The following is a 13,728-nucleotide window of genomic DNA, read 5'->3' on the forward strand; positions in this document are numbered from 1 at the left end:
TGAGTCAATTTTATTTTTAAACTAGCTCTGCACTATATAATAAATCTACAGCTTAGAGGTTGTTGATATTTTGCCTACACTCTTGACAGGGCTGTTGTGAGGGAACTATTCTCTCAGTATCACTGACAACTTCATCCCTAACACAATAACAATAGAAAAACACAAGAAATAGTGACAATAAAAAGCTCACAGTAACCAATAGTGGATGCTCTATTTAAAACACCAAATTAGAATGCAAAAGCCAGTACCAGATATTGTAAAAAAAAATTTTTTTTAATGAAGTCTACCATATTATAGCAACACAGATCAGTAAATCTGTCAATACCATTTACTCTTTCAGCAAAGCACTTAAGTAATGTCTGTCTACTTAACTATTTTGTTGGAAGAAGCTCAGAGAAAACAAATTTATATGGTCTCCCAAGTACAAGTCAGTCCACATTACAGGTAATGGTAATTTAGTGTTTGCAAGGCAGAAAAGCCCTTCCTTTAACCAAAAGATTACTATGACTTAGATACAACATGCAGTGACTTCTCTTGGACTGTATCCCAGGCTCCAGCACTTACACACATGGCAAACACACCACTGCCATTGCAACACCACCATCACATTAAGTTTTACACCAAATGGTGTAAGGCTTCACAGGCCACAGGAGACGGAGAGGGGATAACAGATGACTCTGAACAAATTAACCTACCTAAGAAGCTACCTTGGAAACCTGAAGAGGACAAGAATAAAAGCTCCTGATACCCCCAGCAAATATTAAGATTCTCAGTGTCACTTGCATTGCTTTTTCATGTATCTTTTCAGTCAGTTTCTGTGGGAACACACAAGTTTCCATATTTCCTTACTCAGCCATGCAAATAGAAATAAAACCAATTCCCTTCTGCCTTGTAAGAGGCTCACATAAATTTTTGTTACAATTTAACTGTACTTCTGCAAAGTTTACATAATACAAACTTTCAATAACTTTACAAATATCTACATTAAAGAGTATCAGTCCAGTTTTCATTATTTATTTTCAGATATGAAAACACACCCTATTTTTTTTTCGTTTAAAGTAGGTTAATGTATAGTGTGATTATGTCCCGCACCCCTCATAATACAACCAATCACTTTAAAAAAAAAAAGCTGGCATTTTTAAAAAGCCTTTTAGAAGGGTACAAAATTTAAAGTTCTAATTGTTTTGCCATTATTTTAGTCCTCACAGATCATGGTTTAAGTACAAAGTTACACTGCAACAGAATGAAGCAGGAGGGAATGCTATAGTGTAAACAAAACAGTACTAAACTTACCCCTCTGAAATTCCAGCCCTTGGTGGAAGGAAACAAGGAAAAGTTATTCTGTTGCTGCTGTTTTGGCCTGCAAGATGAGACAAAGAAAAGTGTTTACATTTTCAGCTGCCATATTTTCTACCTCAGTAACAGAATGACAATAGAGGGAGAAAAGAAAACACATGCTTCAAGTACTAAGACACTTAGACCTCCTTGGCTGTACCTCTGACAGGTTTCTGTCTTCAGTGTTAAATATTTTAATTCAGACTGAGCACTAAGGGACATGGCAGCCTTTCAAGCCTTCAGAGATGCTCTGACTTGATGTCTGACAGCAACTTATTCCTCCCACTGATTTTCAGCAGAGACAACCTTGACCCAAACAGTCTGTGAAGCTGCAATTATACCACGTCATGCAAGATGGTGCAGCTGGACAGGAGGGGGACATTTCACATCATTTCATGCTGACAGTGGAGCTACACAAAGCTGTAAAAAGCAAGGTAGCCAGCCTCTTGTGTGATGCTAAAAACTAGAAGCTGACTTCTGTTTTTGTTCCTTAAAAAAAAAAAAAAAATTTCTTTCTCCTACCCTATAATTAACACTGTACAATTATGTCTGAAAAGTAACCATAACATGGCCCACTTCTCTCCTAATGAGCGCTTTTCACCAGTAAGATCTTCAATTAGTTCACAAAGGTAGGCAAACGTTGCTGAGATTTTACACATGGAGTCAGATCAAAGCTCGAGTGACCTGCTGAAGCTGACCAGATCAGCACATGGTTTGGCAGCAGGACCCAAGTGCTGAGCACACTGCACCTCCAACCATGCAATTAGACACATTACAGAAGCGACTATGAATAGTAACAGGAACACAAAAACTTGGTTAAAAAATAGCAAATTAAATGGCTGCTTGTCAAACCTCACCATCCAACAATAACACAACAGATATTGAAGTTAAAGCACTGAACTAACACACAAGTTCTTCCTGCTGCTTATAGCTCCTGAAGGACTCCAACACACCAGACCCCTATCTCTTTCCTTAGAGTCAGGATAGCAATAGTTTCCACTGTCTTTTTTTCTGTCTTTTATTGGTGTAAAATATTTGGTGTACGGATGCTTTAGTTTCCACGTTCATTAAACACATCATAGAGCTGTGATCACAGTAAACATTTTTAGATGCCAGCATAACACAAAAAATTATAATCATGACAATTAAGTAATTTTTGTAACATCAAAGGATGAGATGTAAATCTTCTTAGTTCTTCACTGCACCAGCCTGCCAACCAGAAAGAATATTAATATTGAAGTGCATTGGTAAAGTCATTAAAGAGCACAAGGCAGCACACACGACAGATTTTAGTGTTAAAGACTGCCCCACTAATAAATCCTCCTCTACTGCAGCTTTCCAAGTTAAAATATTATGAAATTGAATTTCTAACCTAAAAGCCTCACTGGAATAATAAGTGCATTATAAAAAGAGAAAAATGTGATTAACAAGAGCGACTTACACAAATTATCAATTGTCCTAATGGTGTTTTGCACCTTTTTATTCACAGATGATCTCACACTGGAACCAGTCAGGTTTTTGAGAAAGTACTGCGAGCTTTCTATAAAGTTGTGCTCCTTAGTAATTTTTAAAAAAATATATGTTTGAACTTACATTTCTTCATTTTTATCTTATATTTTAATGCTGTTCATGCATTTAATTTCCCATTTTGTTAAGAATTGCAGTAGTTCTATACTAATTAAGATGAATGTAGGGGAAGCAAAAGACATTTCAACTTCAACAAAGCAAGTTTTATGACAGTTTAGACAATATTTCAAAGGAAATGAAGACTTAATTAAAAATTATCTCTCCCCACAATCATTCTGTAATGAGAACTGAGAACTCTTTAGTAAGCAATAAATTTGTCATATCATCCATCTGCACTCAACTAAAGTCCATCCAGCAGAAGAAGGATGACTAAGCAATTGTTATCATCAACCTGTAACTTTCCCATTCATTGATAGCAACCCAGACTACACAAAAACAGCCAGTCTTTATAAAGAGCAAACATATCAAATCTACATTTTGCCAGTTTTCACAATAGGTATCCTCTTTCCTATTATCAATCAAGAGCCTTACCTCATTTTGGTGAGAACGAATCTCCCCATCATTCACAGTGGTCTGCTAACTCTTCATTTTAATACTACTGTGGCACTATTAAAGGGTCTTAAATGCAGCAGCCTAATGAAACAACGTCGTTTTACTGAACAGTGTTAATTAAAAAGTCAGAGAAACATATGGAGGTCACTCTGTGTTCCTCCATGGCTTGCTGACCTGATCTGATACAATCAGGGTACAACAAAATTCTTCACAATTTTTTTTTCCACCTAATGTGTGCATCACTCTTCTAAAACCAAACTGAAGCATTAGACTCATTTAGCACCCTATGTGCTACCTTAAATGCTTTCTTCAAAAATTTTCACTCTCATGCATTTGGCCTGATTATTACTTCCCTATTTTCTACTCTACCAGGGGCATTTGAAGTCTAGAACACAGTGAATGTTTCAAGTCCACTTTCCCATTACAAGCGAGCACTTCATACAGCCCATCTCAAACGTACCAAGGTACTAGAACTGTGGAAGGACTGTCCCACTGTTTTCCTGAAAGACTGTTTCAGAAATCTCACTGTTCCCATAACCAGGAATGATCTAGGTTAAACATATTTGTAAATTGTTTATGATCACCATTCTGAACAAACATTTTTCAGCCGAACACACCCCTAAATCAAAATGAAGTGACATAAAAATTCTGATTCTCAAATGCACCTCAAGTGACAAAACATAGTTCTATCAAAAGCAAGACCTCATTTACAGTTTTCAGTTTGGTCCCTCACTACCTTAAAGTTATTTTGATCTCTTGGTCTTCCCATCTGTCAACATCAGTGAAAACTCTACTGAAAAAAAATTGAAGTATTGCAGATTTTTCAGACAGATTTTAAATTAATGTTTTGCTTTTTTTTTTTTTTTTCTTTCCCCTACAGGACAATATTACTGTTACTTCAGATCATTCTGTTTACTGGATAGATCCTTTCTGAAATACAGCAGCACATGAGCTAATTAAGAAACAGCCTATGTTATAAAACTATTAAAACACCAAATTACTATTTGATATTTTAAATACAAAACTGTCAAAGAATTCTATTTTTTAAACAGCCAATAGATACTACACTTTGGTAGGGGGGATACCGGTCCAATAGTGTATTAAACAAACTTGGTTCAGTAACAAAATAATTTACAAGACCAATAATAAAAATCATCACTGGCATAAGTAGGTAGCAGATAGAACAAAATAAAACAGCTTGAAGAAAAAAGGAGGAGATATTAACAGGGATTAAAAGTGATGAGCAGACCTGACTTTTAGAGGCACATAAATCTAAAATAAATTACTCAGATACTATATAGTAAGGCTTTTTCAAACGTCAAGGACGAGGCAGGGATGGCTCCTATAACTGAGTGCACTGTGCTGAACACTCTTGAAATGCACCAAAATAGGTTATCACGGACTAGATTATGGTAAGAAAAGGAAGCACAAAGGTAAAGAAAGCAGGAGTTCCTCCCTAAAATTACTTGCAACATGAATCTCAAAGCTGTAATTTCTAATACTTGACCTTTCTTACATATGGATCTCTTTTTGTTTAGCCAAAAGGCACCAAAGCATTTTCTCCTCAGCACCACAGTGTTAAGAAGGAAAGACTGAAGGGTGAGGATATAAAGGAACTCTCCAGACTGTGGGAGGGAGGGGTCACCAAACCCTCCATCTGAGCTTGGCTTGGGGATCACTATGGAAAGTTTACCTTGGGAATAAAACCTTAAGCCAAGTCCCTCCACTGTGAGGAAAGCACAAGCAGAGACCTGTCCCTTGGAAAGGCAGCCCTGAAGAAACTCAGCATTGAGCCCGTCCCTCTGAGTGTCAAACTGCTCCTCCTCATCAGCAGAAGTTTTAACTGTGTATCCTCCATTTCATCCTTAAGCTCCAGCAACGTAAACCAGGACATGGCATCTTCATGCCTTAGTAACTAAAACATACCTTAGATCCCTTGAAACATTTACCAGGGAATGACTGACTTGCTTACCTGCTAGCTCCTAGTGATCCTGCGGTTCAATAAGAATAATTTAGAATTTTACTGAACTAAACTTTTGTTACTGCAGGAACTTCTGACATTGGTAATACCCTCTGTGTTCTGGCACTTTCTTTGACCAACTGCTTCTACCACTATTTTGCAGCCTAGGGAATAAAATGCATTTGTCCTTAAGATGGGCAGGGTTTTCTGTTTAGGTTCCCTCACACACATACTATGGATATATTATAAAAATATTTATATAAGGCCAAATTAACATGCCTTCCAGAATAAATCAGTGGAGCTTTTTTATGCAACTTTTACTGTGCTGTAGGTTAGTTATATAATGACAATTGGTAGGTAAGTGTATAAAGGAATCTAAAAACTAAAATACAGACTGAATGTTTTAAAGATTCTATTACATTTACTAACAAAAGTGCGTTATCTGCCTTGAAGCACGATGGTGAGTTAAGTTTATGGCAATTTAGATTAAGCTCACGCAACTTTTATATCTTTATCTGATCCTCCAGTCTATCTGCACACAGAATCACTGACTACAAGGGTATCTTTTAGATATGAATATCCAAACTGTGCATGGTCTGTTTAAAATATTCAGCTGCTACATCCGTTCAAAGATAAAAGCTCATTTCGCAAATCTACATGAATACTCAGATAATAAAAGCAAAGCTCAAACCACTTAGAGACAAACTGTGCTAAGTAAAAATTCTTTTCAATCTGCAAAAATAAAGGTTGTTACTACAGCTGTGAATATTTTACAAAGATGCTGTTAAATAATAAATAGTACTTACTGCTCAGATCTGTTCTTTTTGATGTCAGCTGCTCAACCTATCAAAAATGTACACTAAGACACAGGTCACAAAAGCACATTGATTTTAACACACTGGAATAGTTGCAATATTAAATTTCACACACAGAAAATGTCGAAGTGGTTTACCTGGTGAAGCCTGAGATGTGCAAGAGCATTTTAGCTTTGAACAATAGTTTTGAATACTGATTTTCTTAGATATTTTAAGCAACAGATAATAATGTACCTTTGGTACTGATTTTAAAAGCAGAAAAAAAGCTCATGCTTTGACCTACTTAATAAAAAACATTAACTCATCCATTTGTAATCTCAAATACTACTTCTCTTTTATACTAGGCCTGTGCGTTTTGGCCCTAAAAGGAGATTGTGGAAAATTCCATTTATTTTCCAGAAGCGTAAAACAAATCTAACACAACAGAATCGGGCTCAGAAAATATTTAAGTTCCTATAGAGAGTTTACTTGATGGGATTTTCTTGCTAAAGGCAAAGTAACTCCAAGACTGGGTGCATGTTTCATTTGCCAGGGCCCCATCCTGCAGACAGGAGCTCGTCACAAATGGGTAACTGGGGGTGGGGTGGCCACTCAGCTGAGCAAGACTGAACACTTCGTATCTTGAGAGAAACAAAAATACTGAGAAAAAAACAATGACTGATTTTCAGCTGCTGTGCTGACTTCCTGAATGTGAACATAATCTTTTATTGTCCTACTATCGTGAACTGGCATAAACGCATTAAGAAAGAAAAACAGCCCCTGTGACTGTGGCTGCAAAAAGCAGGTACATGTAGCAGTGAGCTATCACACACCTACTCTTTTCCCATGCTTTCTGCAGAACATGTTTATTTATACTGTGAATCAATGCACCCTACCATAAAATATCCCATCACTAGCAAAACCCAAAGAAGCTACAAAATGCTTTTTTTTCGTATCTGTATTTGACTGCTTTCCTGGAAAAATGAAAAACATCTCTATGAAAGATGAAAATAAAAAAATCTGAAGGCCAACTGAAGAGCTATGTTTCAATCTAAAAATCAGGTATTCCAAATGATAGAACGTTTCACCTTCTGAAGAATAACAAGCTTGATTTAAAGCTTTTACCATAAATTATTTCTTCATTTCTAATTACTGCAAGTTAATGCAATAAATGCCATCAATATACATCACTATAAAAGTATCCTCCCTGATATACATGAACTCTGGTCACATCTGAAAGAGAAATCCCTGGCTGACGCCCAACAGGAGGACCCAGACTTTTCTGCTGTTTGACAAAGGTACAGCTGCATTAATGCTGGGGAGGATGTGAAGAGAGTCCTGTGTTATGTTTCTGTAACAAAATATCACCATTCATGAATATTGTAAAAGGCTGAGATGAGAGAGGTAATTCACAGCCTTACTTTGACTATGCAGCCTAAAAATATTCTTGTATCGTTTCAATTATGTTCTGAAGAAAAAACGGCAATAACACTGGTTAATTTTTAGTCATTACCTCGTCCCACTGGTGTATCTCAGAGACACGCTGAATTCTTTACAGGGAGAACAACTGCTCATTCAAAAGAAATGTTTGCTCATTTCCACCCAACAGCCACAGAGGATCCTGTGGTCCATGGGAAAAACAAGATCTGATGGTAAGGCTTAAATGCCCCATCATCACAGCATCAGAAAAAGCCAAGCCTCGGGGCAAAAACCACAACACTCATGCTCAAGGAAAGACAAGTCTGCTTCATTTTGTTTTCAAACTAGAACCTAAGGCTGGGAAATCCACTTAGGTTAGCAAGACTGTATACTTGCTGGTTTGACAGAAAAAAAAGGGTTTTCACACAGAGAAATCAAACAAGGGATTTCATAGCTGCTAAAAATCCACCCAAACAGCACTTTCAGCTCAGCCATAGAGAACCTACTAACACCCTCAAAATCCACTCAAGTGCCATCACATCATGTTCTTGATAAAGGAAATGGGTGCGTTCTGAAAGCCCTTTCTGTTTGGGTTCATCTCATCTGGCTCTTTCTGAAGGTAAACTTGAGTTCCTGTGGAGCTGTGATTCACTAACAGGCACTCAGAGAGAACAGAAGGACTGAACAAAGAGGATAACAGTACTTAAAACAAGTAACATCTGGAGGCAAGTCGGTCCTATACACGATTTTAAACTACACTGCTGGCTCCTTATCCTTCATTTGCAACTTCATATTTTTCTGCATTACAGTTTGTATTTCACCTGAAAAGGCAAAAAATGTACGTTTGTAACTAAAACGTCATATAGGATCATCATTATAGTCCACTTAGAGACTTCTCTGTGTTGGAAAGTAAAACATTCCTGCATACTTTTCAAGAGAGCTGTGTGATACTTTCACACCTTGCTCTCAAGGATATGGCACTAAGCCAGTCAGTCAAGGAAAGAAATCTGCTTTGATTAAATGTGATCAGTTATAGAGGAGTAACTTTCAGCATAATGTTTCACTGAGCAAGACTGTTCTTGCTCGAAGGGTTTTACACTGAATGACAAGAACCACTCCTGCAATCTCTATGCAGACAGACCAGAACATCTTATCTTGAGATTGTAACAGGCCTGTCACCACCAGAGCTAATAAACTAAACTTTTCCAAGTGAATGCAGCTATGCCCATAACTTATCTTCAGCATGCAGTAACTGCCTCTCCAGGAAAGTCAAATTATACCACAATTTTCTGTCTCCATTAGTTCTGCCCTCCAGCATGCCTAAAGGATTGGAGACTGTCATGGCAAATTCCATTTAGCTACTTTGTCACATAGAGGTCAATAACTTGGATGTAAAAATCTCACCAAAGTTTAAATTCTGCAACATCCTCGGGCCTTGCTCAGAACACAAGCATTTTATGATGGCATAACTACACCATGGACAACAGAAATTTTCCCACACTTTGAGCATTGTCAATTAAATAAAGAACAGAATATTAAGAAGTGGGGGGAAAGTCGGAAATTCATAGAATAATACCATCATTAAGGCTACAAAATACCTCCAAGATACCCAACCTGTGACTGATCACCACCATGTCAACTAACCACAGCACTCAGTGCCACATCCAGCTGTTTCTTGAACTCTTGCAGGGATGGTGACTCCATCCCATCCCTGGGCAGCCCATTCCAATGCCTGACCCCCCTTTCAGTGAAGAAATTCTTCCTGATGTTTAATCTGAACCTCCCTTGATACAGCTTGAGGCCATTTCATCTTGTGCTGTCATCTCCTCTTGTCCTCCTCACGTTAGCAATAGCAAAACCTTTCATGGGAAGTTGCACTATTTATATCAAGCCTGAGGGACAAAGCTTCAACTTTTTAAACCTTTTGCCATTTCTAGAGATTTTTTACTTAGAATTTTTTTTTTAAATCCCAAATCATGATACTTTATCTCTTTTTCCTTTGGGTGTTGTTTTAAAGACAAGCATCCAATAAAACCTGGGAGAGAGCACTTACAATCTATTAGATTACCAAGACCAATAACAATAACAAATGCAACAAAATATTTAAGATACTCACAGCTGAAACATCTGTATGCATGTGATATCATTATGTGATATATAGCTGCAAGTTATCAAGATCAAACTATGGAGCTTTTAGATTTACAAAGACATTTTTGCTTGTAAGACTTTCACCCGCATTACTAGCAAATTGTACACCACAGGGGCCCAAATAAATAGTGATTTCACCTCCATTTCACCACATTTCCATCTGCACAGTAATTCCTATTAAGTTGCATAAATAACTCTAAGAGCAACTATCAGTCCCCGGAGCTTAGAAAACTATTTTCTCCTCATATATAACAAAGTGCTCTTCACTATTTTCTTATTCAGCTTTAACAAATTTTTTTAGATCTCAAAAATAATTTTCAGAGTATTTAAAATATTTATTAGTTTAGTTTCCCTTTTCTTAATAAAACTCATTAGAACTTTTCCTTGCGGCCACAAATCCCCTGAGCACCATAAGCATTTTGTGTTACTCCCTGACAGTGAAGCTACCAAATCAAGCCCTGAAATGCTTTCAAGTTTAGAAGTTTATTCATATCATAAACACCAGACTGGTTTCCCCTTTGTTCTGAATGAAAGTGAAATAAATATGAACAAGGCAGTTGTATGCCAACAAAGGCCAGTTTACAAGTACAAGGAGAGCTAGATTTAACAACAAACAGTTTCAGGATATTTCATTTAACACTGACAAATTTATTTCTGAAAAAAACAGGAGAGTTTTTGAAGGCAATTTATAAATAGATGCTGAAGTCAACAAATACTGACCTCTACCATGTGACTTGTGTGATCCTGACCTTTGTTGCACAGTGAGGTCAGAAGGCTACCAAGATAGTTTTATCTTCAAGAAGGATGTAAATAATTTACATAATGACTAATACTGTTAATAAAAACCAAGTCATAGCTCCTGAGCAGAAGATTTTGTACTACAAATTTGGCTTAAGAAGTTTCTTTACAACATAAAACATTTGAAGCCGGTGCCAAATTTTGCATCTAATGTTTCTAACACTTTTCATTGGTCTGTGGGATGATACTTCAGCAATACATTGAAAGGGTGTTTCTACTCTGAAACCAGACACACCTGTCAACATATGTGGGTTTCTATGCAAGAGAATGACTTCCTATTAAGTAAGCAAACCCCCATACTTTCACTGAAGGGACATTTAACCTGAGATGCAAAAGCAAAATGTTTTCAGTTAGTTATTATTCACAGCTGGGTTCCCGTGGGAACATTCACTGTTGCCATAGTAATTACTATAGAAACCCTGAATGCAATGGAGTCAAACCTGTTGAAACTGTGGTACCATTAAAGCTCCATTCAAAATAACCACTCAGGACAGAAAATGTTCACTAATATCTACTTTTGCCAACAACAAGTTAGGTTTTCTAGTCTCTTCAATATCAATACACTAACTACGTTAATTTCAGCCCAAGACCATTTTACAAAAGAAACATGAAACCTTGTTAAAATAATCTTCTTACAAGTACAGAATCCTTTATTTTAAACTAACATCATACCAGTGACGGCTCTGGAAGGGTTCATATGTGTTGTCCCAGGTCAAAGAAGATTCATTAAAAAGTTCATTTATCAGTAGGAGATATCTGGAGCTAGGTTTTTTTTCCAAAATGCATATATATGTATATATAAAAAATAAAATTTATCTCTATGGATACATATTCACACTCCTATACTTTTTCTTTCCTTCTTGATTACTATCCCTGCAAAATCAAGCATTAACACATGAAGTGAGGCAGGAAATGGGATTTTGCTGTAAAGTAGACCAGTGATGAGCCACCAATGGAAGAAATTAGTACCCACACATCTGCACACACAGTTTTGTTCTTTATTTTCATCAGGTTTTTGGTTTTTTCCAGACACTCTCCACTATTAGGTTTCTTCAGAAACTTTTAATGCCATGCCTTTAAATTAGAACACATTTATCTTTGTTCTTACTCTTGCTGATAGATAATGTATTCGGGTTTCAGCGAGGTACATTAGAGACACACACTGCAATATTCCATTATAAAAACTGAAAAGCTCCCTACTCACAAACACAGGAGAACAGGCTTTTTCAGCCTCTATACAGAAAGCACTGGAACACAAGGACAATATTCTCAGTCACTACAGCAGCTGAAGTAAGAGTCAAACCACAAGGAAAGAAATCAAACAGATGTTGATTTGATCAATGATGATGCAAAAGCATTTAATGTTTCCTTTATGGTCACAGATACCAGAACTACTGTTGCTAGCCATAGGTGAGTGATCCTACTCCTAAATATGTAAAGTGCATTTCTGGAGGCAAGCTGTTGGATTTTTTCCAGTCACTTAAACTGTATCTCTTGATTAATAAAACACTATCTGTGCTTTCAGGACAGCATTTTTCATTTCCAAATGTGTCAAAAACGCTGTTCTGTGATTCTATGAACAGATGTGAGAGAGTTCACTTCATCTGATACTCTCCCCACCTCCAACTGAAGAGTGGTCACACATCAAGGACTTCAGGCTGCTGCAAGATTCACTAACAATATTATCTAAGAGCCCTACAAGCAGATCTCCCAACCCCGACAACTTCAAACCGAGAAAGAAGAGATATGCAGTGATTTGACGAGTCAATCACTCAGAAAAGTGGCACAGTAATGAAGAACAAGCTTGCAAGTCTGATGTTCCAGTATGGGCTCTTTGCTCAGGGTAAAGATTGAAGATAAAAGCTGCTTTCTCACTTCCAAGAGACCAAAGCGGCACCAGAGCGAGGTGAAGCCGCATTCGCATCCCATGCACAGCATGGGGTGAGATGTGACCTCGTGATCTCAGCCAGAACTAAAGATCAGGGGTTTAGCGCGGAGCACACGCAGTGACAGCACAGCCTCAGCTCGCTGCTGCACACACAGTCTCTGCTGGGGCAGCTGAGCAAGGTCCTTCCAGTGGCAGCAGCCCCCAGGCTGTGTCCCACACCTCAGCTCTCACCACCTCTGTGCTCCCCTGCCATGACAGGGATGTGGTCAGCTCAGGGCAACACTTGTGCTGCTGTTCTTTACCAGGGATGTGAGTGGCCACGCTCTCTGGGGCCCTCTCTCACCATGCTTGTGCTAACTGGGATCTCTCACCTCAACCCACACACAATTATGTTAAAACTGGAGTTCATATGGTCTGGTATTTTTCATATCTACTAAAAAACGAAACTAGGCAATGAGTTCAAAAGCTGCTGGCAAGACCAACAGCCCAGTCACATGTCATTTCCTGGGGAAACCAGGCTCTCTTCAAACCACACACACACCTTTTGCAAGTCTGACTTGCTGAGGTACCTTGAAAAGCAAAGAAAATGGTTCCAGAACTCCAAGCTGCCATGTCCCTTGGCATCCTACTGAGAAAGATAAAAGCTGGGGGGTTATTTGGTTGGATCTTTAAACTCAAAATGTGTCATAACTTTTATTCTTCAAGTAAATCTATGGAATGGGGGAAAAAGGCTGTTCTTTAAATTGTCATAATGAATCAACCTCCCTATGAGGGAAAAAATGAAATTATTTTTTCTCCAAGTTCATAGAATCAGGTGACTCTTCTCAAGAGAGAAATATTTAAAATTACTAACAAGTGAAAAATATTAAATGTTAATCCTTATCCACAAAGATAAACATTAACACTGTGTCTGATACACAAACAAGCTTTAAAATGATCACTAAATTCAATTGTGAAAAAAAAAAAAGACAAAAAAACCCGCAAAAAAGAAGCATCACTATATTTTTAAGTTATCTTTAAATGGAAACCTGATCAGAACAGTTACATCTTTGCTTTAGTGGAATATAAACAGAGTTGCACTACACTCGTAATGGAGTTCTACTGCGAGCAAAAGCCTCAGCTAACAAAAAAAAACCTTGCCCTATAGTGCATTTGAGATGTAACTGATTGCTAAAAGGCTATTAAGGCATTAAATTACCATAGCAGACATTTATTGTAAGCATACTCTGATATCAGGAGTGTCAATCTTTGCACACCAATTACAACGCCTAATAGACATTAACATATAATAAAAAGGTAGGTGTTAC

At 37.5% G+C, this 13,728-nt stretch overlaps 1 protein-coding gene across 1 annotated transcript in view; it reads right to left on the bottom strand.

Moving 5' to 3' along the window:
• Positions 1-13,728, bottom strand: part of ARHGEF3 (Rho guanine nucleotide exchange factor 3) — a 110,894-nt gene that overhangs the window by 74,236 nt on the left and 22,930 nt on the right. The window contains 1 exon segment of the mRNA XM_039559056.1: positions 1,294-1,360. Coding sequence (XP_039414990.1) covers positions 1,294-1,360 — 67 coding nt within the window.

The sequence above is a fragment of the Corvus cornix genome, chromosome 12 (genome assembly GCF_000738735.6).
Source record: "Corvus cornix cornix isolate S_Up_H32 chromosome 12, ASM73873v5, whole genome shotgun sequence".
Taxonomy (NCBI): Eukaryota; Metazoa; Chordata; class Aves; order Passeriformes; family Corvidae; genus Corvus; species Corvus cornix.